At 47.1% G+C, this 27,715-nt stretch overlaps 1 protein-coding gene across 2 annotated transcripts in view; it reads left to right on the forward strand.

Moving 5' to 3' along the window:
* Positions 1 to 24,559: 24,559 nt before the first annotated feature.
* The window catches only part of CHRD (chordin), a 35,402-nt gene continuing 32,246 nt past the window's right edge, over positions 24,560 to 27,715 (forward strand). The window contains exons 1-4 of one of the 2 annotated variants that reach the window (XM_075338470.1): positions 24,560 to 24,976; positions 26,347 to 26,450; positions 26,990 to 27,125; positions 27,280 to 27,420. In XM_075338470.1, coding sequence (XP_075194585.1) covers positions 24,847 to 24,976; positions 26,347 to 26,450; positions 26,990 to 27,125; positions 27,280 to 27,420 — 511 coding nt within the window. In that variant the 5' untranslated portion in view covers positions 24,560 to 24,846. The remainder of the gene's footprint in view (positions 24,977 to 26,346; positions 26,451 to 26,989; positions 27,126 to 27,279; positions 27,421 to 27,715) is intronic. The other variant, XM_075338471.1, reaches the window with a different exon arrangement.

Below are 27,715 nucleotides of genomic sequence, written 5' to 3' on the forward strand. Positions count from 1 at the left end.
CAGGTCACCCCCTATAACCCCACCGGTGTTCCCCGGTGTCCCACGGTACCTGTGCAGCGTTGATCCCCCGCGGCCCTCTCCTTCACAATAGACGCTGCCGCATGCACAGAGCGGCTGTCAGCTCAGCTTCCTGTGTTCAGACACAGTGAGTGGTGGTTATGCATCTGTAAGCTAAATGGGTGGCACGGTGGCTCAGTGGTTAGCACTGCAGTCTTGCAGTGCTGAGGTCCTGGGTTCAATTCCCACCAAAGACACCATCTGCATGGAGTTTGTATGTTCTCCCTGTGTTTGCATGGGTTTCCTCTGGGTACTCCAGTTTCCTCCCACACTCCAAAGACATATAGATAGGGAATTTAGATTGTGAACCCCAATGGGGACAGTGTTCGCAATGTATGCAAAGCACTATGGAATTAATAACGCTATATAAATGAATAAATTATTATTATTACTGCAATGCCCTGCTCATGAGGTAAGGAACATAATTGATTAGGAGAGCTATATACTACATTTCCAAATGGAGGGATTTGCTTTTATAGTTTCCCTGCTGAATGACTACCAAACATGAGAGTCCGTTATACGCCACAAGAAAACACATCTAAATAGCGAGCTCTGTTGTTAAGTATTCATTCAGCTGGATAACTGGACTTAAAGGGGTATTCCATCTCCAAGATCCTATCCCCAATATATAGTAGGTGGAATAGCAATAATATCAGCAAATACCAATATTTGGAAATGTAGAATAGTTCTCCTGATTAGGCATGCCCTTACCTCATGAGCAGGGCATTGCAGCTTTGGTAGCAACCGTTACGACATGGACTCTGCTGCTGTGGACCCGGGGAGAGTGGGTGCAGATTCATTGCACCCACACTCCTCACATGGAGGGTCTGCACTCCTAGAAAATGGGGGATACGTTCCCTGAGTGTCTCCCCCCATATTCTAGACGGTCCAGAGTCATCGTGGGACCCCTTTATTTTTTTTCTTACAATAAATTGGTGAAAGAGGGAATGTTTTGGGGACTGTTTTTTCTCGATTTTTTTTGTTAGTACTGACAGTTTATGATGTTGGGTATCTAATAGACGCCATGACATCACAAACTGCTGGGCTTGATGTTAGGTGACTTTACAGCTAGTATCTACCCGATTTATTTGCCACTGCACCAGGGCATGGGATGAGCTGGGATGAAGTGCCAGGATTGGCGCATCTAGTGGATGCGCCACGTCTGGGGTGCCTGTGACCTGCTATTTTTAGGCTGTGAAGGCCCAATAACTATGGACCTTCCCACCCTGAGAATACCAGACCACAGCTGTCCGCTTTACCTTGGCTGGTGATCCAATTTGGGGGGGACCCTACTTTTTTTGTAATTATTAATATTTATAAAATAATTATAAAAAAAGAGCCTGGGGTGACCTCCACATTGGATCCCCAACCACGGTAAAGCTGCCAGCTGTGGTTTTCAGGCTACAGCCGTCTGCTTTACCCTAGATGGCTATCAAAAATGGGGGGACCCAACGTCATTTTTTTTTTTTAACTATTTTTTAAATAGAAAAAATTAATGGGCTTCCCTGTATTTTTATTGCCAACCAAGGTAACGCCAGGCAGATGGGGGTGGCAACCCATAGCTGTCTGCTTTATCTGCGCTGAGAATCAAAAATACCGCGGAGCGCTACGTCATTTTTTTAAAGATTTATTTTTACAGCACTGTGATATCCAGCAATCAAAATACAGGGAAGCCCATTTTGTTTTTAGTTATTTAAATAAATAATTAAGAAAAATATATATGGGCTCCCGCTGCATTTTTTGTATTGCTAGCTAAGGGTAATCCAAGCAGCTACTGGCTGCTAACCCCCACTGCTTGGTGTTACCTTCACTGGCAATGGAAAATCCAGGGAAGCATTTTTTATTTTTTTTGCCAAAAAACTACAAAAAAAAGGACGTGAGCTTCGCCATATTTTTGTATGCTAGCCAGGTACAGCAGGCAGGTATGGGCTGCCCCCAACCCCCAGCTGCCTATTTGTACCCGGCTGGGAACTAAAAATATAGGGAAGCCCTTTTTTTAATTATTTATTGAATTTCATGAAATAATTAAAAAAAAAAACCGGTGTAGGCTTCGCCCCATTTTTGTGTCTAGCTGGGTACAACTAGGCAGCTGGGGATTGGAATCCGCAGCACAAGTAAGCCCGAGCTTTCTGAGCCCCTCTGCTGCGAATTGCAGTCCGCAGCCGCCCCAGAAAATGGCGCTCTCCTAGAAGCGCCATTATCTAGCGCTGTATCCAACTCTTCCAGCTGCCCTGATGCCGGTGGCTCGCTGGGTATTAATGATTTCAGTTGATAATATACAGCTATCCCCAACCCCATTATTACCCAGCGAACCACCCTTCACCAGGTCAGCTGGAAGAGTTGGATACAGCGCCAGAAGATGGCGCTTCTATGAAAGTGCCATTTTCTGAGGTGGCTGCAGACTGCCATTCGCAGCAGAGGGGCCCAGAAAGCTCAGGCCAACCTGTGCTGCGGATTCCAATCCCCAGCTGCCTAGTTGTACCTGGCTGGACACAAAAATGGGGCGAAGCCTACGTCATTTGTTTTCTAATTATTTCATGAAAGTCATGAAATAATAAAAAAAGGGCTTCCCTTTATTTTTGGTTCACAGCCGAGTACAAATAGGCAGCTGGGGGTTGGGGGCAGCCCGTAGCTGCCTGCTGTACCTGGCTAGCATACAAAAATATGGCGAAGCCCACATAATTTTTTCAGGGGGCAAAAAACTCCTGCATACAGTCCTGGATGGACTATGCTGAGCCTTGTAGTTCTGCAGCTGCTGTCTGTCTGTATGGAGGAGAGCAGACAGCAGCTGCAGAATGACAAGGCTCAGCATACTCCATCCAGGACTGTATACAGGAGTTTTTTGCCCACCAAAAAAATGACATGGGCTTCGCCATATTTTTGTATGCTAGCCAGGTACAGCAGGCAGGTACGGCTGCCCCCAACCCCCAGTTGCCTATTTGTACCCGGCTGGGAACCAAAAATATAGGGAAGCCCGTTTTTTTTAATTATTTCACTTATTTCATGAAATAATTAAAAAACAAATGACGTGGGCTTCGCCCCATTTTTGTGTCCAGCCAGGTACAACTAGGCAGCTGGGGATTGGAATCCGCAGCACAGGTTAGCCCGAGGTTTCTGGGTGCCTCTGCTGCGAATTGCAGTCCGCAGCCGCCCCAGAAAATGGCGCTTTCATAGAAGCGCCATCATCTGGCGCTGTTTCCAACTCTTCCAACAGCCCTGGTGACGGTGGCTTTGCTGGGTAATAATGGATTAATACTGGCTTTGTTTTACTAGCTAGTAATAAGCCAGAGATTCTTAATGTCAGGCACGTTTGACCCGGCCATTAAGAATCTCCAATAAAGGGTTAAAAAAAAAGACACCACACAGAGAAAAAATACTTTAATAGAAATAAATACACAGACACATTAGACACTCCATGTTTATTACTCACTGTCAGCCCTCCACGATCTATGGTCTTCTGTCTTTCTCGTTCAACAAATGCAGCATTGCTCCATCACTGCTGCATGGGGGAAGACGCTGCTTCCCATGCAGCCTTCACTCCGTGAGTGATCAGTGCTGCTGGCTGTTAGCGGTAACAGCGGTAACGCTGACAGACGCGTTACCATAGCAACGGTGCTCCGATCATGTGATTCCCGGAGCCGCGGTTAGCGGTGATGTCACCGCTAACTGCGTTGCTATGGCAACGGTGATCTCCGTTAATGACCGGCTGTGTCAGCCGGTCCCTAACGGAACGGGGAATCAGAACGGGGAGTCGACCGTGTGCTAGAGCATGTCGCCGGTACACGGCGATACACAAATGTGCACCGTGTACCGGAGAGTGCAATGACAGGACCTAGGACAGGACATGACGTCAAAGCCATGTGACCAGTCTGTAGCCAATGAGATAATAGCCACGTGACTGGTCACATGGCTATTTTGACGACGTCACGGAAGGTCCTGTCAGTGCTGGTTATTGGGAGGATGCAGCGATCATCGGAAGGAATAGTGACAGGAGACAGAGTGCAGGACGCATCGCGGGCACCGGTAAGTGTTATGGCAATGTTTATTAACTGTATCTGTACATTTATAATGCGTTTTTATGTGTTTGTGATTGCCTCCCATTGTTTCCTATTGGTTCAAGTGGTTCGCCGAACCGGTTTGCCGAACCGAACTCGAACGGGACCTCGGTTCGGCGAACCGCGCTCGAGCCGAACTGCGGCTGGTTCGCTCATCTCTAGTAGCAAGCCAGGACATTTTGCAAGGGGCTGTCCCATAAGCATCCAGACACAGGGGGCCGGGACTGGTTCCCTGGTACAGCCATCACCAGAAGCAGCAGTAAAGAAAGAGTGATAGTAAATATTTCCCCATATAAAGTTAAAGTTAATGTTGATTTACTATGCTGCCCTTTGAAAAATTTATATGACCTGTTGACCTGTTTGAAAAAATTTAAATGTTTGAAATGCTTTATTTGCTGTGTCTCCCAAAAAAGGAATGTTGTTTGGTTAATTGCATAACAAAATGCGGTGATCCCTGTAAATTGTTGCAGCCCCAGAGGGCTGCCATTTGCCCCTGGGGAATGTGGTGCCCCTGAGGCTTCAGGCGCCACAGGGTATTATGTCACGAGCGGAGGGGTTGGGAACGCCGCTCGCCTGGGGGTTCGCTGGCGCTTGGGTCCGGTGCTTCTGCTCCTCGGTGGCTCGAGCACGGGGCCGGACCCGGGGGCTCGAGCAGCTCCTCCTCGCCCATGAGTGAAAAGGGGGGAGGTTGGTTTCGTGGTGGGATGTCGGTTCTGATCCCACCCACGGGTTGTGGTGATGGTGGGCACCACCGCTGCTGGTGACGGGGGATCCCGGGAGCGATGGCGGAGAGCAGCTAAGGTGTTGACCCCTCCGTGGGTAGGGGCTGTTGGTTACGGGGCCCGGTTGGGGAGTAGGGAGGAGGGATAGGTGCAGGTGCCGATGCGGGAAGGCAGCGTGGACGCGGGTGCGACGTTGCGGTGCAGCGCGTTGCAGGATGGCACTGGTGTACTCACTCAGATAGACAAGAACAGAGTCTCTGGTAAACCAAACGGCTGGATGGACAGGGCCCGCAGTCATCTGCGGTGTCTTCACTCTCCCCGGACGGGTTGATGGTGGCTGTCGTTCCCTGCACCTATGTGTAAGTGTTTGACTCCTATGGCTTCCCACGGGTAGTCCGCTCCCCGGCTTGTACATGTCGAGAGAGCCCGTTTTGCCCGCAGGCGCTGGCCCTTGGATCTCTGGCCGTTGGCGGTGGCGCTTATCCGGATAGGTTGGGCTGTTGCCTTCTGACAGGACTTGGTTGGGAATGAATCCCTGAGGTCCAGACCGCAATCAGAGAATTTGACCTTTACGGCGGCTTCCGAGCCTAGTCGGAGTCTGAGTACCCTGCCTTGGTGCTTGGTTTCAATCTGCTCCACGGTTCGGTACCGGCGGTCCACCGCCTGACCCTGGTCCTACGGTTCCGCTGACTTCCACCAACTCCTGCAGACGGCCACCACCGTCTGCCGACCTTGCTGATTGTGCCTGGGCTCCGACCCAGACACACAACAGTTTTCCTCCTCTCACTTTCACTGACCACCACTAAACTGACTACTTTTCCCGCCTCCAGGCCTGTGAACTCCTCGGTGGGTGGGGCTAACCGCCTGGCTCCGCCCCACCTGGTGTGGACATCAGACTCTGGAGGGAGGCAACAAGGGTTTTGTTTGACTGGTGTTCTTGACCAGGGGAGGGGTGTGTGTGTGTATGTGGTGTTGTTCTGTGACCCCTGGGGTCCGGGGCGTCACACTCCCCCTTGGTAAAACGCAGACCGTCCGTGGGCTGCCCGTCCACCACCGGTTTTATTTTTTTTTTCCTGAAAAGATATAAAACAAACAACTGTATGCATTTCAAATCTTCCCTTACGAGAGGCATGGCACTTTAACGTTACTAACGGTAATAAACATTTTTAATAACAACGGACGGGTCCCAGTTCTTCCGTTTCCCCACCCAAACAACGTAAACCTTGATGCTTCCCCTAAGAAGCGGGCAGCACCCCTTTTCCCCAGTCCGGAAAACAGAACCTGGTTCAGGTTGCCCAAGCGGGAATGGGTACGGTATCTCGCACCCGACTGTCATTCAGGGGGCCCCACGTCCAGGGGGACCCCTGACCCCGGAGGATGGTCACCAGTCCTGGTGGTGACCGGACCCCAGCCTGCTCTGCTGCGGGTCCCTCCTTAAACCTGCCTCTCCGGAGGCGGTTAACGGAACTCCCTCCCAGAATTATTTACAAGCCCACAAGTTTGTGGGTGGTCTGCTAGTTCTCGGATGTGTTCATGAGCAGTTTCTCATGTGGGTTGCTTTAGGGAGATAACGTGGCAAAAAGGGGAACAACATACTGAGGGTCCCAACGGGGACAACGGTTCTTTTGAAAATCAGGTGAAAATCTTGGATGATTAGTGCTCATTCATTCGGATATTTACACGATCAACATACGGCACACCTAGATGGCAGTTTCCCTATACCTAAGCGGGAGCCTATCTAGGTTGGGACGTGTGGACCTTCTGTGCACAATGTCGTCATTGGGGGGCACTGGGACAGAGAAGACAACTGGTTCTTCTTCCCGTCTGTCGGGTATGGCAGGTGGAGACCTACGGGGGCCTGGTATAGGTGCATCCCTGGGCACTGGTTCAAGCGGTTCACTGGCAGTTATTTTCGTTTCCACTTCTTCCACGGGTTGTGGGAACATTATCACCGGAATAATCACCGCACCATTCTGCATAGGCCAGTCTACTGGGAAGTCACCCATCACTGTGTGGATCACCTCTTTCTTCTCCCCGTTCGATATGGGGACTGGGACTTCATTTGCCAATCGTAAGGGGTGTGGGCATCTCTTCAGGTGGTCCCTGGAAACTGTAGCCGTGGTTCTCCCCTGGTCGCGACTAATCAGATAAGTCTTCTCGTTCTCCCATCCAGTGGGCTGTATGACATACGGGGTTCTTTCCCACTGATCATCAAGCTTATGGGTCAGCTGCAGCCCGTCTGTTGAAGCGCTGCTCTTGTTTTTCTCAGCTCTGACGCAGATTCTTTTCCACATATTCCTGAATCCGTTGGTACTGCGCCTGCCGCTTGGTATCCCAGTTTGCAGTGGAGGGAAGAGCCTCTGGACCAGGCCCATTTCCAGGTCCAACGGTAGCCGGCCCGGTCGGGTTCTAATCAGATGCGCGGGGATACACTTGGTAGAACTACAGGGAATGTTGTTGTACATGTCTACTAGGTCGGGCAGCCTCTCCGGCCACAGGTTTCCTTCTTCTAACGGTAGTGTCTTGAGGAGACCCAGGACCAAGTGATTCATCTTCTCACACATCCCATTGGTTTGGGCATGGTATGGTGTGGTCCTGATTTTCTTGCACCCATACAACTGGCAAAACTCCTGGAACACCTCTGCTTCGAAGGCCAGACCCCGATTCGTGAGCACTCTCTCCGGGTACCCATGCGGTCGACAGAAGTAAGCCTGGAATGCTCTAGCTGCGGTACGGCCTGTCAGATCTTTAACTGTAACAACCACCATGAACCGCAAGTAGTGGTCTACGATGGTTAGGGCATATGTATACTCATTTCGACTGGGTGCGAGCTTGACGTGGTCTAAGGCGACCAATTCCAGCGGTTGATTGGTGATGATCGGCTCTAGGGGGGCTCTCTGGCTGACTTCATCCCTCCTTCTCAGTGTACAGGGACCACACTCTCGACACCAGGCCTCCACAGATTCCCGCATCCCACTCCAATAGAAGCGCTCTCTCAGCAACATCTCCAGCTTCTTCCACCCGAAGTGTTCAGTGCTATCATGGTACACCTGTAAGACTTTGGGCACGCTGGCCTGAGGAACCACCAGCTGGCGAATCTTCTCATGAGTTTTTGGGTTGATCAGCTCTCGATACAGCTTCCCTTGATGCAGGTATAGCCGGGCTCTTTCTTTCCACAGCCGCTGGGCTTCAGAGGGAGCTCAGGGATCCATTTTGGAGGAGCACTGTGCAATCATGATCTTAACTAACTGAACGGCAGGCGCCTGGTCCTGGGCTTCTTGCCACCCCTGACTGGGTAGCGGGTCCAGGTCCACCTGTTGCTGATTGACACAAAGTTTTTCGGCTGGTGGCTGGTGGAACGCGGGCAACTCGATTTCTTCGAGGTTGTCGTCTTCCGACCCACCATCAGGTAGGTGGGGCATCCGGGATAACGAGTCCGCATTGGTGTTTTTGCGGCCGGCTCTGTATTTGATAGTGAAGTCATAGTTCGACAGCCGAGCCACCCACCGCTGGTCCAGTGCGCCTAGCTTGGCCGTATCCAGATGGGTCAACGGATTATTGTCCGTGTAGGCAGTGAACTTCGCCGCCGCGAGGTAATGCCTAAACCTTTCGGTGATTACCCACACCAGGGCTAGGAGTTCAAGCTTGAAGGAGCTGTAATTCTCGGGGTTTCTTTCCGTGGGCCGGAGTTTTCTGCTGGCGTAGGTGATCACTTTCTCCTTCCCATTCTGGACCTGGGACAAGACTGCCCCCAGGCTCACATTGCTGGCATCGGTGTAAAGGATGAACGGGAGGCTGTAGTCGGGATACGCCAGGATTTCTTCCCCTGTTAGGCTGACTTCAGCTGGTGAAAGGACTCCTCATGCTTCTCATCCCACACAAACTGGGGTCCGGGGGCCTTACCACCCTTGGTCTGTCCCACGAGGAGGTCTTGCATTGGTGCAGCCATCTTCGTGTACCCCTTGATGAAGCGGCGGTCATAGCCCACCAGGCCCAGGAACTGCCTCACCTCCCTCACTGTGGTCGGCCGCGGCCCGTCCTGGATAGCGGTAATCTTCTCAGGGTCTGGGGCGACACCTTCTGCACTCACCTCGTGTCCGAGGTACTGCACCTTAGGCTTTAGCAGATGGCACTTGGAGGGTTTCAGCTTCATCCCATACTTAGCAAGGGACGTGAACACTTACGCCAGATGCTCTAGGTGAGCTTCCTACATCTGGGAATACACGATCACATCATCCAGATACAGTAAGACAGTTTCGAAATTAAGATGTTCCAGGCAGCACTCCATAAGCCGTTGGAAGGTCCCAGGGGCATTGCACAGCCCAAACGGCATGCTGTTGAACTTGCAGAGTCCCATGGGGGTGGCAAATGCAGTCTTCTCACGATCTTCTGTGCAACCGCCACCTGCCAGTATCCGCTGGTAAGGTCGAGGGTAGAGAAATAGTTAGCAGTTTTCAGCGCAGCCAGCGACTCTTCAATACGGGGGAGAGGATAGGCATCCTTATGCGTTATTTGATTGATCTTCCGGTAATCCACACACATTCTCATGGTGCCATCCTTCTTCTTCACCAGCACCAGTGGAGCTGCCCAGGGACTACAACTATCCCGGATGACCCCTGCCTCCTTCATGTTCCTCAACATGTCCTTAGCGCATTGATAGTGTGCTGGTGGGATTGGCCTATACCTTTCTTTGATGGGTGGATGTATGCCCGTGGGGATATGGTGTTGAACCCCTTTAATCCTCCCGAAGTCTAGCGGGTGTTTGCTGAAAACCTGCTCATACTCCTGTACTACCCTGTATACCCCCTCTTTGTGATGCATGGGTGTAGTTTCAGTGCCTACATGTAATTCCTGGCACCACTCCTCTAGTTGTACGTGGGGTGTACCGCTATTGGTGGGGGGTGCAGAGGTAGGAGGGGTGGCTTCGTGAATGGTGTGGGGATCTATGGTAAGCAGCTTGGCAATGGTAGCGTAACGGGGAAGCCTAACTTCTTCCTCCCCACAATTCAGCACTCTCACAGGCACTCTCCCCTTCTTGACGTCAATCACCCCTCTGGCCGCCATCACCGTGGGCCAGTGTTCCGAAGGCGTGGGTTCTACCATCGCGGGGTAATCGCACCCCTGGGGGCCTACTGCTGCCCTGCACCAAATCATCATCTCGCTCCTGGGTGGCACCACCAAAGGGGCTACGTCCATCACCCGCACCCCACCAATCTCTCCACCCGTCAAGTTCACTTGCTGCCGATGCAGGAGGGCCCGGATCTCACGCTGCACTGCCCTCTGTCGGCCTCCTCCTGCAGTGGCGGACAACTGTTGCAACAGACTCAGCACTTCCCCCATACAATGCTCAATTACATTAGTCCCTAAAATTACTTTTGGGTTACGGTTACTGGATTCATTCAGCACCACAATCATCCCTTGGTGTTTTAACTCAGTACGTCCCACGGTCAGGGTCACTTCTTTGAAGTCCACCTGTGTCATAGGGAGCCCATTGGCCGCAATAATGGTCAGGCTGTCATCGGGGGGGGCAAGTTCACCATCATCCCAATACCGCTGGTACAACGTATATGGCATAGTGGTTACCTGTGATCCTGTGTCCAATAGGGCCATGGTCGGGACGCCGTCCACCGCCAGGGGGATGATGGGACGGCCTCCAACATACCGGTCTCGCCAATCGGGGGGGCCGTTAGGGTCTACTCCTGAGGATTGGCCCTTGGCCCCACTGGTTGCTCGTTCAACGGACATCGCCTGGAGTAGTGGCCAGGCTTGCGCACCTGTAACAGGTAGGGGGTCCATACCGCTGGTCATTGGTCTTTCTCCGCTGCATCCAGGGGACGTCCTCCGGGCTGTCGGCGAGCTGGATCTTCTCCGGGGGCTTGACTCTCGTTGGAAGCTGAAGTGCAGCAAGGATCCGGGCGAGGTCTCCATCCATGCGACGGACTTGTGCGGCAAGCTCCTCCATCAGCCCATCGGGCGCCGCAGGGGCCGGTAGAGCCAGGAGGGGAGGTGCTACTGAGACGGGAGCAGTTTCAGCTGGCCATGGGCAGGGTGGATTGATTTAAATCACGCCGATTTAAATCATGATTTAAATCACGATTTAAATCAAAAGATTTTTTTCTATTTAAATCGGATCGATTTAAATCATGATTTTAATCATGATTTAAATCACTGATTTAAATCAAAAGGTTTTTTTTTAATATAAATCACGATTAAAATGAGAAGTGAGAGCAGTGTGCATGTGCGCCCATAGTTACACGGACGAAACTAGGGGCAACGATCTAACGCCAGGGTGAGGGGGGGACCCCAAAGTAAGTAAAAATCTTTTTTGTTTTACTATATGGCAATAGGTAGGTGTTTAAAAGCAGCATGTCTTAATTGTATAAACTATTAATAGCCTCCACATTTTGTTCATACTGCCCCTTTAATTCCACACTTCTAGCTTGGTTTCAGTTTTGGTTTAGTTTCTTTTTCCCTGCATTCAGTTGACATGCCCAAACTTGTTGGATAGTCAGCAGTACTTGGCTCAGGCTGTAGTAACATCAGCAGTGCTTGGCTCAGGCTGTAGTAACAATCAAACTTCATAAGTGATCTGTGTGAGCCATGGCAGCAGGTCGTAAGAGAGACCCTATTTGGGTTCATTTTGTTGAGATGCCAGCAGCAGATCTTGGAAAGAAAGGTGCAAGAGCAAAGTGCAAATACTGTCAAAAGGATATCCAACGACTTGTTTGCCGTTTGAAATCACATTATGAAAACTGCAACCAGAAGGGAAATGAAGATGTTGATAGTGATACAACTAATGTCAATGAACCCCCACAGCTTCTTATGCACCAGGAGCCTAGTACTAGTGGTAAGTCTGGCAATTAATTTACAACCTATTTTTTTAACAGACATTTTACTGGGATGGTTAAAGTCTATGAAAAGAAAAATTTCTAGCACTGGTAGTTCTGGAGTATAGAATTTAAATTTATGTTAAGGCAATATTTCACAGAAAATTAACGCTAAACGACATGTGCACCTTTATTTTTTTAAGGTGCACATGTCCCCCCCCCCGCAGCGCTCTTACCTCCGATCCCCGCAGCGCTGAGATCCGTGGCTTCGTTTTGACCGTCCGCCTCCCGTCCTCCGGTTGCGGCCTACTCGCAGTGATCCAGCGGCGTGACGTCAGCGGGCCGCACGCTCCATTGAAATGAATGGAGGCGCGCTCGCGGACGGGCAGAACGAAGCCACGGATCCCCGCAGCGCTGACATCGGAGGTAAGAGAGCTGTAGTTCAATTCTGAGTGTTTAATAGTGCAAATAAAAATTATTAGGTTTCATTATCAACTGTTTTAATATTTTTATTTGTGTAAAACAATTAGATTTGCAAAAAGACAAAGTTTTGCTTGTGTACAACTTGATTAAAAAATCTGATTTAAATCAAATGATTTAAATAAAAAAAATCTGATTTAAATCAAAAAAATCTGATTTTTTTAAAAAAATCAAGATTTTTATCCACCCTGGCCATGGGGCCACATCAGGAGGGTCAGGGTTTGGGGCTTGCAGGGCCTTGATGGCCCGCTCGTCCAATACGGTAAAGTCCAGATCGAGATGTTCCAGGGCCCACAGCCACAGCTGCTTGCGGTCCTCCGTGGACCCCAGCCCCTGCAAGAATTGTTCTACTAGCATCTTATTGCTGTCCACATCGTTAATGGTGTCCACTCGGCTCAGCATACGGAGGGCAGTCTGCAGGCGCAAGGCATAGTCTCTTATGTTATCTGCAGGTCGCTGTCGGCATTGGTAAAACTGCATCTGCAATTCAGCTTCTGTGCGGGTCTCAAAAGCGGTTTGAAGTTTCTCAAAAATGGTAGTCACTGAGGCCCAGTCCGCGTCAGTCCAGGTCTCCGTCTCCTGCTCAGCCGCACCGGTTAGCTGCCCTAGCACCACCGCCGCACGCTGTCTGCCGGTCATGGCATACAGGTCGAGGACCAGGCTAATCTTTTTCCGTAACGCCTGCAAAGCATCAGGCTTCCCATCATATTGCGGCAGCCAGGTAGCACCAGGCACATAGGGCAGGGAGATCGGCATTACCTGGGCGACTGCTGGACCCGCGGCCCCCCCCGCCTCTGCGGCCGGAGTGAGGGCTGCCATATTACCATCTCCGGTAGCCGCTGCGACCGCGACCGGCGCCCCTCCGACAGCCCCGTCAGGTGCAGACATCTTTTTCTTGCCCCCCCTTGGTTCTCTCCGGCACCTTCTTCTTTCGGGACGGGGCTTCACTTTTCACGACTTCTCTGCTTGGGGAAGACGACTCGAGCGGGAACTTTTCGCGCCCAAAATGGCGGAATTTCAAATTTTTCGGCCGGACACCGCCGGCGGGGACTGCAAGGCGCACTTCTACTGGTAAGTAGATGGGAAGGATCCTGTTCGTGACGCCAAGTTGTCGCGGGCGGAGGGGTTGGGAACGCCGCTCGCCTGGGGGTTCGCTGGTGCTCGGGTCCGGTGCTTCTGCTCCTCGGTGGCTCGAGCACGGGTCCGGATCCGGGGGCTCGGGCAGCGCCTCCTCACCCACGAGTGAAAAGGGGGGAGGTTGGTTTCGTGGTGGGATGTCGGTTGTGACGCCACCCACGGGTTGTGGTGATGGTGGGCACCACCGCTGCTGTTGATGGGGGATCCCGGGAGCGATGGCGGAGAGCAGCTAAGGTGTTGACCCCTCCGTGGGTAGGGGCTGTTGGTCCCGGGGCCCCGGTTGGGGAGTAGGGAGGAGGGATAGGTGCAGGGGCCGATGCGTGGAGGCAGCGTGGACGCGGGTGCGACGTTGCGGTGCAGCGCGGTGCCGGATGGCACTGGTGTACTCACTCAGACAAGAACAGAGTCTCTGGTAAACCAAACGGCTGGATGGACGGGGCCCGCAGTCGGCTGCGGTGTCTTCACTCTTCCCGGATGGGTTGATGGTGGCTGTCATTCCCTGCACCTATGTGTAAGTGTTTGACTCCTATGGCTTCCCACGGGTAGTCCGCTCCCCAGCTTGCACGTGTCTGGAGAGCCCGTTTTGCCCGCAGGCGCTGGCCCTTGGATCTCTGGCCGTTGGCGGTGGCGCTTATCCGGACGGGTTGGGCTGTTGCCTTCTGACGGGACTTGGTTGGGAATGAATCCCTGAGGTCCAGACCGCAATCAGAGAATTTAACCTTTATGGCGGCTTCCGAGCCTAGTCGGGGTCTGAGTACCCTGCCTTGGTGCTTGGTTTCAATATGCTCCCCGGTTCGGTACCGGCGGGCCACCGCCCGACCCCGGTCCTATGGTTCCGCTGACTTTCACCAACTCCTGCAGACGGCCACCACCATCTGCCGACCTTGCTGATTGTGCCTGGGCTCTGACCCAGACACACACACAGTTTTCCTCCTCTCACTTTCACTGACCACCACTAAACTGACTACTTTTCCCGCCTCCAGGCCTGTGAACTCCTCGGTGGATGGGGCCAACCGCTTGGCTCCGCCCCACCTGGTGTGGACATCAGACTCTGGAGGGAGGCAACAAGGGTTTTGTTTGACTGGTGTTCCTGACCAGGGGAGGGGGGTGTGTGTGTATGTGGTGTTGTTCTGTGACCCCTGGGATCCAGGGCGTCACAATTACACCTCCTTTAAGGGGTAATATCCATCCTGGGTTAGGAGGGGGTTAACTGCTGGTGCCTTAACAAAACCACACACATAAAACAATAAGGTGCTTTCCCACAGGGGGTGGACTAGGGCAGACAGGGAGGTTAGCCATCATGAAGCATGGGACTTCCCCAGTCGCTAGGACAACCACTGAGGGCGGGCACCACTTGTGGTAAGATGTAGGCGCAACCATCTCACTAGAGCAGACTTTCCCAGGCACAGCTTGGGATAACATCTCGTACAGACAACAGGAGTCGAGTGTTTATCTTTCTTCGTTGGGCCCTTGGCTTGGAACTGGAGGCTCAGCCAGGGTTCTGGATAGCAAACGGGGGACACTTCACTAGAAAGACTTCCATGAGCACCGGCGGTGACTGCCGACTATTCGGGATTGGCTGGAGCCCATCGCGGCAGAGACCGGTACTCTGAGGCAGCGCCTAAACTACCAGTGAGTAAAAGACCTGGAATCACAGCTCCTGCTTTTGCCTCTCATTTGCCGTCGCTGTCGCCCAGCGCTGCGGGGCCAACGGGGACTACCACCACCCCTGTCCGTCCTCAGACATCCTCCTCAGGGTAACTCTGCTCCGCCTGTAGGGAGAGACACCATCCCAGCTGCGACCTTCACCATCAGCCCCGGACAGCAGCACCCACAGCGGCGGCCGATCTCTGGCCACGGATACAGGTGGTATCACGATCTAAAAAGACTTTCCTCACCGTCACTATCACCCCCATCCTCCCTCCCGTCTACTGCCTTCCCTCCCTCCTGTACGCTTCGGGGTCATGAAACCGGGCCAGGCCAGCCCGTGACAACGCAGAGGATCTGCACCCCCGACTCGGCGATGAGTCGGGTAAAAACCCCTCGACCCCAGGGTGTTATAGCTTCATTATTTGTTTTTGGAACTGCTGTAGAATGATAAGTACAGCGCCCAGTTATTTCCAGCAGTTTCGTAGACAATGAATACAAAGGTGGTTGTACATGCGCACTTCGGCGGGCTTTGCACACTACGACATCGCAGTTGCGATGTCGGTGGGGTCAAATTGAAAGTGACGCACATCCGGTATCGCATGCGACATCGTAGTGTGTAAAGCCTAGATGATACGATTAACGAGCGCAAAATCGTCGTAATCGTATCATCGGTGCAGCGTCAGCGTAATCCATAATTACGCTGACGCGACGGTCCGATGTTGTTCCTCGCTCCTGCGGCAGCACACATCGCTGTGTGTGAAGTCGCAGGAGCGAGGAACATCTCCTACCGGCGTCACTGTGGCTTCCGTAGGATATGCGGAAGGAAGGAGGTGGGCGGGATGTTTACATCCTGCTCATCTCCGCCCCTATTGGCCGCCTGCCATGTGACGTCGCTATGACGCCGCACGACCCGCCCCCTTAGGAAGGAGGCGGGTCGCCGGCCAGAGCGACGGTCGCAGGGCAGGTGAGTGCATGTGAAGCTGGCGTAGCGATAATGTTCGCTACGCCAGTTATCACACGATATCGTACCTGCGACGGGGCGGGGACTATCGCATGCGACATCGCAGCATCGGCTTGCGATGTCGCAACGTGCAAAGCCGCCCTTCTGCTGCATTCAAGATGGGGCTCGGCAAAGCCAGGTTCCCAGGATCCAAGGTTCCATTCAAGGCATTGATATAAACATCAGTGATCAGTATTCCATGGACATGGATAAAATATGATTTTAGGAATCACCTTTTAGAACCTGTTTTGCGGTTTTCTGTAAAACACCACTTGCTGTCAATGCATTTATTGGGGACATGTGTGGAAAATGCACAAACATTTTTTTCCATTAAATTGTTTAAAAAAAAGAAATAAGCCTAAACATCATTTATATTTTATCAATTATCAAATCAGTTATATAATCATATTCCATAAAATGAAAAAAAAAACCAAACAAAAACAAAACCTGGAAATATACTGTACCATAGTTATTTACTTATATTCCACTGATATTCCCCATTTTGGTGGAACTGTATTATATTATATAGCACGGATACTTGACAGTATTGTTCTGTTTTACTAGCACACTTTTATTATTTAGGCTCTATTGCCAATAAAACATTTTTTTTTTTTTTACAAATATCCAGTTGATGTATTTTGTGGCATAAACTAGTATATATACACATATACAGAGTGAAAATAGTCTTAGCTGGATATCCTAACATTGTACATGAAAATATGCATTTCAGTCTGCTGGACACCAATACGCAGCCAACAAATATGGAATTATGGAATGGTAGAGACTGAAGAAGAAATACATATTCCAATTATCTTCCAGTTCTAATTTGTGCTGGCAAACTGCCCAATATTATAGCACATATGGGTCCAATGCTACAGGATCACTATCAATCAGAGCAGATGAATGATGATCACGGCCAGCCCATGTCAGTCTCTATATGGAGAATCTCCAGCCAAAAATAACATGTTTGAAATGACCCTAAGGAGATCTGGCTCATTGGCATACCTTCAAGTTTAGGATTAGGTTTGTTAGGTTAAGGCTAGCAACAGACATTATACTTTCCCAAGAAATGTACAGATAGCGCAGTACAGATCTGAAGACATTTAGGAAAATCATACATGTACATGTGCATCTGAATAAGGCCATACACTCAGAATGAATTTGTGAATGAAAGTATGGTAAGAACATGAATATTAAGCTTTTGTGTGTGTCACTCAGTCAGTGGACACTATGGCCATTGCCTGGCTAATGTGTGATAATGTACCTATTGTCTAGAGGTGTGCATCATTGACAGTGTGATTAGATCTGTTTCTTCTATCAGATGAGTGAATGATGATGTGCCTATTGGTCAATGGGTTTTAATTAAGTGGTCAGATATATGTGAAAGTAAGTGTCACCTTCTTAAGTAGCAGCAATTTGTGGTAACACTTTTGTTATTGTGTGATAACCAGAGTGATAATCAGCAATCAATCAGCAATGGACATGTCCCCAATGGCTGCTTAAGGTCTTATTTATTGCTTCTAGAACTATAGGTCCCACCAATCTGCTTAGAAAAACAGTGTTAAACATTGAAAAGTGGATCACATGCTATACGACTTTAAACCTCCGAATACTTGTTCTGACATATTTGGCAGATATATTTGTTAATGTAGGTCAGGCTACACTGTGACTTTAGTAGTGTTGCTGATTAATGCTAACTAAGTGGCACTTGCAGCCCACCTAATTGCATACAACTCATTGTATAGCTCTAGTTAAATAGGTAAAATCAATCAGTAGTTCTCCAACACGGCCTGTGACTTTTTGTAGACATACTTCATTGGGGGGATCTAACTTCAATCTTTTTGTGGGAGTGCTCCTTCATGAGACCGTTCTGGACAAAAGTTCAAACTGAGGTTAAATAGGTTTTTGATTTGGACTTATAGCCAGAACCTAAGTTTTTTTTTTTTACTTTACGGCAATATGCCACAATATTTGAGCTATTTAACCTATTAATATGGATATACAAGTATTAGATTGCTGAAAATAATCATACCTGTATACTTCATATCAGATGCCTTCTTGTGGAAAAATCATCTTTTTTTCCTTTATTAATGAGCCGATCCAGGCAATAGGGCGGATGCTGCCTGGAAGATATCCGCACATCATTAGCCTAGCTATCTCCTCCCATTAGCGTCACTGTGTCCCTGTGTCCCTGTGACATCTGCTTCTTGTCCCAAAATCCTGCGCCTGTGCTCTGCAATTTATGACATTATACTTTACTGTTCCACCCTCCTATGGGATAGGCTTCACGTTCATTCCTCACAGGTGCCGGAGAACACTGCTACTGGGAGCTGCTTTGATGAACGAAATGGTAGAGAGGATCAAACTTATTTGGTTCCCTTGGGATACTTATTGGGCACTTCTGAGTACATAGGACCTTGTTCATTGGGTCGTATAACTCTTCTCCCTTTTCCACTCATAGTACCCTTAATCATCCCTGCCCCCTTCTTTATGCGTGATTGCCTTGTGTGTTTCCACATTCTTTTTTATTTCTTGTATATATTTATAAGAAATGTGGATATTGTGTTGAGTTGATCAGTTTTTCTCACAAAACTAAATCATTGCATTCTCATTGAAATTTGTTCTTATCAGAGGAATCTGCTTCCTTCTCTGCCAGGACTAATAATTCAATCTCAAAATTCTTAATCTGCATTCAATGAGGACACATTTTTACATAAGAGATAACCATTGTTTTTTTTTTATACTGTAGTAGGGAGACTCTAGCTCCCTTCACTTCCTCTCTCCCTTTAAATAGTATGTTATCGGTAGCAACTGTTATCTCCTATCTTAGTAATGTAAAAATCTATCTTCACCAAATACAGATTTTATTCGGGAATTGAGAATTTTTCAGAGTGAAATATCTGATGATGTTTTTTTCCCATGGGTGTCTACTAAAGCTATGATCTCTTTGCCATCACTCATGTGGCAGTGTATACTGAAGCTGTGGTCTGTTCTCCATCACCCATGAAGTGGTGTCTACTGAAGCTGTCGTCTCTTCTACATCAACCATGTGGAGCTGTCTACTTAAGCTGTGGTCTCTTCTCCATCACCCATGTGGCGGTGTCTACTGAAGCTGTGGTCTCTTCTCCATCACCCATGTGGCGGTGTCTAATGAAGCTGCGGTCTCTTCTCCATCATCCATGTGGTGGTGTCTACTGAAGCTGTGGTCTGTTCTCCATGACCCATGAAGTGGTGTCTACTGAAGCTGTCGTCTCTTCTCCATCACCCATGTGGAGCTGTCTACTTAAGCTGTGGTCTCTTCTCCATCACCCATGTGGCAGTGTCTACTGAAGCTGCAGTCTCATCTCCATCACCCATGTGGCGGTGTCTACTGAAGCTGTGGTCTCTTCTCCATCACCCATGCAGTGGTGTCTACTGAAACTGCGGTCTCTTCTCCATCACACATGAAACAGCACATCATTGGGGAACCTCAGTATGAAAGCTGTGGTAACTGACAACCGCCCTGCCCTTTAAAGATGTCCTGTGCCAAAGGGGGTGATAGAAGCTACAGGGAACTGACAGCAGGGCCATTCTCCTGTGGCGTCCCATTTTAGACTTCTCTCAAATGAAACGTCACAGGTAGTAAATATAAGATATAGCCGTATTGGGTGAATGGTATGTAATTTTATAATAAAGCAAATTACAAAAGTGGTTAGGGCTGAAAGATTTGTATTTATAAATAAAAATTATAGATAAATGACCAATCCTTTACAGGTGTGTCTTTTCAGCACATAATCACTAGGGATTTTCAGTAAAATCAGCTTTAAATCATTTACACTATGTTGTGGATATGTAGTGGAATGGCTGCAGGTTTAACCCTTCGCATTGAAAAAAGATGAATTCTGCAGTAAAAATCACTAGTTCTACTATGCAGATCAGTTTCTACAGCATTTCTTTAAAGGTCGCTTTACACGCTGCGACATCACTCAAGTGATCTCGTTGGGGTCACGGAATTTGTGATGGACAACCGGTCACTTTAGCGATGCCGTTGCGTGTGACACCTATGAGCGATTTTGCATCGTTGCAAAAACGTGCAAAATCGCTCATCGGTGACATGGGGGTCAATTCTCTAATCTCGTTGCTGCAGCTTTAACGAAGTTGTTCCTCGTTCCTGCAGCAGCACACATCGGTACGTGTGACACCGCAGGAACGGCGAAGCTTTCCTTACCTGCCTCCCGCCCGCAATGCGGAAGGAAGTAGGTGGGAGGGATGTTCGTCCCGCTCATCTCCGCCCCTCTGCTTCTATTGGGTGGCGGTTCAGTGACGCAGCTGTGACGTCGCTGTGACGCTGAATGAACGGCCCCCTTAGAAAGGAGGCGTTTCGCCGGTCACAGCAACATCGCAGGACAGGTAAGTAGTGTGACGGGTCTGGGTGATGTTGTGCACAACGGGCAGCGATTTGCCCATGTCGCACAACCGATGGGGGCGGGTACCTACACTAGCGATATCGGTACTGATATCACAGCATGTAAAGTGGCCTTTAGGGCTCTTTTCCACTTGCAATTTTCATGTGCGAGTGCAATCATAAAAAATCGGATCGCACTCGCAGCAGTGTTAATCAATGAGTCAGTGTCCTCTTTCCTGTTATTTCTCGACACGAATCGTGCTCTCTGTGCAATAGCAGCATGCTGGCAGTGAGTCTCGACTTACGCACCCCCATGCAAGCCTATGGGAGCATGTGAAACATCGCACTGCACACGAATGTTATGCGACTGCAGAGAAGTACACGCAGAGACAGACAGCAGAGGACATGAGGAGAAAGTGCTCCCTCCGTCTTCTCCGCACCTGTGATGCGATCTCAAGATCGCATCATAGTCGCATGACCCTCGTCTGACACCCGCAGCAGAGGGTCATTAACATATCGCTTCCGATGCTCTCGCTTTGGAATTGGTACGCAAGTGGAAAAGAGCCCTTAAGCAGCAAATTTTTGCACACAAACATGTATAGACATACTTTAATACTGGATTATTAAACAGTCAAAGATACACCAGGTTATCAGGTACAAAGATGTATATAAATTAATTTGCAAATATAAATAAGCTTTAAAATATTATTTCTAAACTAGAGAAATCTTATCAAACGAAAGTCAGCTATATGGTGCTAATATAAATAAACGTTCTTAGCATAAGACTGAAGTATGCATATTATTCTTTATATATTCCTTCAAATATAAGATTTGAAACTACAGCCAAAGTAATAGTTCCCTAAGCGAGTGTGATTCCATTGTAACTAGAGGAATTTGAAGATCCTTATTTCATTGGATTTACAATTTAGATTCTGTAATTGGAAACATACAGACATATCAGTGAGGTACATGAAGCAGTTCACTCTGTACGGAGGGGTTTCATTCAATTTCTATAACTCTTATAGAATATATGTACATAGTATAATTTGGAGTATACCTACTTTAGTAGAATAAGGTAAATCGTTATGTAATGGATCGCTGTTTTAAGCATATTCTCCCATTTTGGAATCAATAATTAAAAAGAAAAGAATCAAAGTTTCACAACAGCATCATATTTTTTAGTGCTGTGACTTATGAGATCTGTCCATTCCAGAATTATAATACACTAATGATCATACATCTTAGAGATTTAACCCAAACCTTGACTGGAGAGATAGAAAATATATTAAATGAGTTTTTAAAATGAAAAACAAAGAATTATACAAAACATTTATATAGAAAGAAGGAAAATTCTTTAGATCTTGAAGGACACTAGATGTACAATTTCGATATTTATGACATGCAGGAGCTATGCAAATCCTGAGTGTGTGATCACAATCTTATTGGAATATGCTTTATGCCACATAGATGGAGGTGATTTGTGTGGACACGGTGCCTTCTCTACCTGGAAGTGACTGCAGAAAATCTAAACTTTTCTAAGACATGTAACTTCCAGACACGTCTGCCATCACCACAGTACTAATCCTTTATCCAAACACTTCCATATGTTTGTCACTATATAAAAGTCATGTTCTCATACTAATAATTTATCACCCTATCCGGACGTAATGTGGTTTCTTAATGTTTTACTGCTTCTAGTTATCGGAGATAATGTATAAATTATGCTGATAGCAATTATTAGTAGGAAACAATAAAATATCTGAAAGTAGATGAGAAATACAGAAAGCAGTTCAGATGTTAAGATCGAGGATAAGGGGGCAGTTTATGTAGTTATTTATTACGGGTCCTGCAGTGATAGTAAAAGAGCAAAGTCTTAAGATATTGGGGGTTGTGGATAGAAGTGATGGTCTTAAAAATTGTCTTAATGTAAAAAAAAGGATTATTTGTAATGGTATAAATGGTGTCAAATGCTGAAAGTCTAAAGGGAGGGCTTGGTTTTAAATTTGATATGTTATCAATGTCAGATTGGGAAGGATATAATCCCTAGAAGTTAACCCTTTTACAATCTGGAGAAGAGGTGTTCTCTCCTCTTGAAGCCGAAAAGAGATATGGAAACAGCTAAGTCAGTTTACTCAGCTGTTTCCGCACCTCTTGTAGACAGTTTCTCTTGGTAATACTGTAGGTAATGTATAATCCTCATTCTCAGGCCTTACTAGGTCTCACTGGTTTGCCCCCCACAGATCAGACATAACATTTTTTACATTTACAATAAGAATTTGAGTGCGTTTTGTCCGATAGGGATCACTGGCCTTCTCACCAACTGCTTTACAAGAACGATTTTGGCAGGTAAGCCCTCTCATACAAACTATGTACACTATGTAGGCCATGTAATTTGTAGACTTCCAGAACATTTCCAAGTCTACCTAAAGGCTTCCCTGGGAAGGAGCTACACTAGAAAAGAGGATGTAGTATCCAGAATGAGAGTGTATATGTTACATATCGGTATACGTGTTATAATGTTTTATTTTATATTTTTTTATATATATATATATATATATATATATATATGTGTATGTTTTAATATGAAGAAAGAAGTGTTTTAAGGAGCCTCCATGTCTCTATCATCATGCATTTCTGGGCTCCCTATTACATGGATACAAATCTAAGCAGGACAATAAATGTGAAAAGTTTATATGTTCTTTGTCCTCTTGTTTTAGTTGTCCCTAGTAGCCTCTGATAAGTTATTATAGGACAGTCAGGTGGGTAATTTATATATGTAACACGGTGTCATAGATACAATTCCCAGGGAGATGTCTACTTTTCATTGCAGCCTCAGGTCATATTACCTGCAAGAACTAGTAATTGTTTTTTTACTAACCCTAAAAAGTGATAGACTCCTGGTGCAATTGATATGCTTTGAAGTCAAAATCAGATGGGATTAGTTTGTGCTGAGCCTCATAGGCCCCATTATTGTAATAGAACCTGGGCCCATCGGAGAACCCTCTGGTGATCTCGTGTAACTCTAATAATACTGGGCCTGGGGCATAACTACCTCCACTGCTGTCTGCAGGATTTTGGAGAGTTGACCCCTACCATAATCTAGAAGTACTTATTATTGACAGAGACAGATGTATGTGCTGCAGAATGTGTTGGTGCAATATACTTGCACTATATTAATAAGAAGACTGGATTGGTAACCCTTTTATGTGCACACCTTGAGAAATTTCTGTACCATTTCTGCATCTCTTGGCAGGAAAAAAAGCAGTACAAAATGTGTGGTTTTGCCTCGTTTGTGACAAAACTGCACTTAAAAACCACATAAAAAAACGCGATAAAAACACACTGTGTGCACATAGCCTAGGGCACATTCCCACAATCGGTAGTTTTGCTGCGTTCAAAACGCAGCATTTCACAGTTCAACCAAAGTGGATAAATTAATAGAAATCTCCTACCGACCGTTCTTCTTTTTTACACTGCATAAACTGATCATGCTTTCAGCATGTCAATTTTTTTGCGGGACGCTCAATCTTCTGTGTGGATTTCCCTTATAGACTTGCATTAGATACAGAAAATCTGCAGGTAAAAGACACGTGTTTTTTGTGTGTTTACACGGTGAAATGCACCAAAGCCGTATGGATTCTGCACCTATTGCTGACAATACCATGAAGTTTAAAAAACAAAACAGCTTTATTTAAAGGATGACACAGCAGAGACAAAAACCGCAGCATCAAAAACACAGCGTCAAAAATGCACACAAAATGCAATTGAAAATCTGCAAGTAAATTAAGATGCAGAGATGGTGCAGAAATTCTGCAGCATCAAAAACTCCAGTGATCCTGATCATGGGAACGTAGCCTTAATCTGCTGGAGAAGTGCTGCATTTAATGTATTACAGTCTCCATCATTTCACAATTTCTTGTCTTTCTCTCTGGTGGGTGTATAATAGGTCCATATATAATGATGACACATTCCATACGTCTCCCCATACTTGTGGTCGCCCCAGTGTCTGTACTTTCTCTCCCTGTCTGTCTGTATCCATCGCTCCTTTCTGTACTCATCCTATTCCCTCTCTCCTGGGTGGGTCCAGGCTGAGTCAGGATGCTATGTCTGAGTGTGTCGGCTTGGGGGGGAGCCTGGAGTCCCTGCTGGGCTTTTCAATGTTGTTAACAGACACTTTCCTCAGCCTGAGACCCTGCTGAGCGACTCATCAACTCTCAGAGTGAGTGCAATATACTTCAGCAAGATTGCAAAGGGGGCCGGGGCGGGCAGGGGGGCTTTGTTTGCTAGCTGTGTCCTCCCCTATATATCCAGCTGTTGACCCTCTCAGCTAACAGAAGATACCTCAGCAACTAGACTGAATTATGCCCTCTGGACAGTGACCTGCTATAGGACAGTGACAGGGGTGCTGGCAGAGATAAAACACCAAGTGACAAGGACAAGAAGTGTTCCACCCATTGGTGACTACACAGAACTGGAAGGGAACAGGGTTCCGGACTTCTTCAAGGGGTACCTCCACTGACTGTAGTGGGTTATCATGGAGGTATTATATGCCCACATCCTGCGCCTTCTCACTCTATGGATACTGGCTGCTGATGCTTCACGTCGTAAAATTATTCTGCCCATCAAACCAGAACAGGATCCTCTGCCATCAAAGGCACAGCTCGGTGAGTGACACCTTATCATGTTATGTATTGCGTGTATATATATATAAAGTGTGATATATATCGCAATCCACCTCTATGCATAGTACAGGAAAGTAACAGCAGGGGCTTACATATGTACCAGAGCTAAGTTTGTCATCTGCAGAATTGTTCCTATTATTGCAAAGGGTTAGATGTGTTTTACACAGGACTGCAGGTAAATTTACCGCTATCTCAGTCAGATGCACAAACCAGACACCACAAACGAGATGAAGGACAAATTGTACTCGGTTTTATCTGTAACGGTGGTGAATGCGGCCCCTGAGCTGTGACCTGCTGACGAGGGGTTGTGACAGGAGTGCTGCTATTATTATTATTATACACCTCAGTGGAGTCACTGAGGAGACTTGGGAATGTCACAGTAAATCTAAGGGAATAGCATTGCTTATTAGTTGCTATGAGGGAATGTTTATGTAACTCAGCCCCATTACACAGAGCTCTTCAGCTGCCAGAACTTTATTCAGTCATGTCCCAGTCGTATATTCGGGGTCCTGCACTTTGTGTCACATTTTCCCCTTAAATTCCTCACGATGTTACAGAGCAATATAACTCCAGGCAGCGCCTGTGTGTCCTCCATGATGTGCGTGATCCTGCTCAGTTTATATCCCAGATGTTATGGAACTATAAGTCTTGTCAGAACCTCCTGTGCTAGCTTATTGGGACAAAATAATAATCGTGTGATACCTTTTAATGGCTAAGTAAAATAAAATAAAGTGATGTTACAAAGTAAGCTTTCGAGACATCTCAGGTCCCTTCAAGAAGGGACCTGAGATGTCTCGAAAGCTTGCTTTGTAACATCACTTTATTTTATTTTAGTTAGCCATTAAAAGGTATAACAAGATTATAATTTTGTTCCTCTCACTGAGAACATTCAATAATTTTTCAACTGGCTAACACAGTACCAAAACCTTTTCACTTGTAGCTTATTGGGACACACAGGATCCATAGATTGTGTATCTACAAGTCCCACGTTTGTGATAATGTCTGACCTGCAGATTTTGGTGGCTGTTTTGGTTTATTGGTTCTCACTAAAGAACTGTATTCTATCACATGCTTATAGTTTTGTGGATCCATGTCTTCTGCATTTGCTGGTCATGCATGTACACAACAGCTTGCATTTGGTTCAGCATAAGCTGCTTGTGGGTCAGCAGTTGGACCCTCAGAGGCAGTGCTAGGAATCTGTGCACACAGAGCAGCCAACCCTAAGTAGTACATTCCAGAAAGGCAGGCTACATTCAATGTGTAGCATGTGACAACCAAATTTCACTTTTGTAGTTATTGCTTTAAATATTTCATCACTGTATTTACTTCTTCATGTATTTTATTCCATTTAGGTTGTCGTCTTGGAGGTAAAACATACCCCCTCGAACATACCTGGCATCCAGACCTGGGAAAACCATTTGGGGTAGCCCACTGTGTAGTATGCCGTTGTGAAGCGGTAAGGAATGGGGAGATATCCTGAAAGATGACGGTGGCAATATTTTTTCTAAACATGGAAGCATGGGGACAAATTATGGAAATGGAATAACTTGTAGGTTGAAAAAAAGTGGTAATGTGGCAGATGTAATAGTAATACTGCTAGTGTAAGAATAACCGGTAAGGAGTCTATAGGCAAAGTAAAAGGCTGGCTATTCAGAAGGTAGTGAAGAAAGGTCAGACTATGCACTGATTGATTGCTGATTACTGGATGCATAATAAAGGAGAATACGGTAATGTGTTAAGAGAAAGTCTTTGTATTGTATAGTGGAAGCCTTTATTTGTGGAAATTAGTGGGAGGTAATAGAAAGATGTAGTTAGCCATTATAAACGTATTACCTCCTGGAAGGCTTTCAACAGAGATCTGCTCCAGGGCAAGAAGACAACTCCACATCACTTTCTTTCACGTGGTACCCTTTTGGTTCCTCTGAATTTAAGTCTGTGTCTTGAGTATACAATAGTTACTTCTGGAAAACTTAGTTTTTTTTGTTTCTTTTCAAGCAACGAAACCGTTGGACAAGAGATTATGGGAAGATCAGTTGTAAGAGCATTAAGAACCACTGTCCTGCACCCACCTGTGCTAATCCCATAGAAATCCCTGGGCAGTGCTGTCGGGTTTGCCCGAAAAGTAAGACTTGTAAGACTTCTAAAATTCTCCTTTTGTATTCTTTAGTCTCCTGCATGCTATTATGAGCCATGTTTCTCTTCTGAACTATGTACTAGTCTTTTTCTTGCCAACTTATGCAACCTTTTTTTTTCAGTGTTAACGTTATTTTCCTGTTTTTATGCAGCTCTTCCTCCCTCTCCCCCTCTGAAAAAATCAGAATTTATGTTTGACGAGTTTGAGTATTTCCAAGAAAAAGAAGAAGATCTTTATAATGATCGCTCCTATCTAAGTTCTGATGATGTCGGTGCGGAAGACAGTCGTGCAGGTAATTACCGCATACATAAAGAGATATAGGAATACAAGTTTATGGCTTCTATATATCACAGCATAAAAATGCAGTTGAATACATTTTTAATACAGCTTTAGCTTATTAAGAGATGCAGTGTGGCCTCGGGACAGGAGCCAAATGTGCACAATGGTTTGCGAATAGACATCAAATCCCCAATATTAACTCTTTCTGTGCTTTTTGGGCAAACTATTTTTATTTCTAGTGGGGGTGTTTCCTCTTAATACTTTGCATATTTTAATATATATATATGGAATTAATACCATTTTGGGAG

Source organism: Anomaloglossus baeobatrachus, chromosome 3, assembly GCF_048569485.1.
Source record: "Anomaloglossus baeobatrachus isolate aAnoBae1 chromosome 3, aAnoBae1.hap1, whole genome shotgun sequence".
In the NCBI taxonomy this organism is placed as follows: domain Eukaryota; kingdom Metazoa; phylum Chordata; class Amphibia; order Anura; family Aromobatidae; genus Anomaloglossus; species Anomaloglossus baeobatrachus.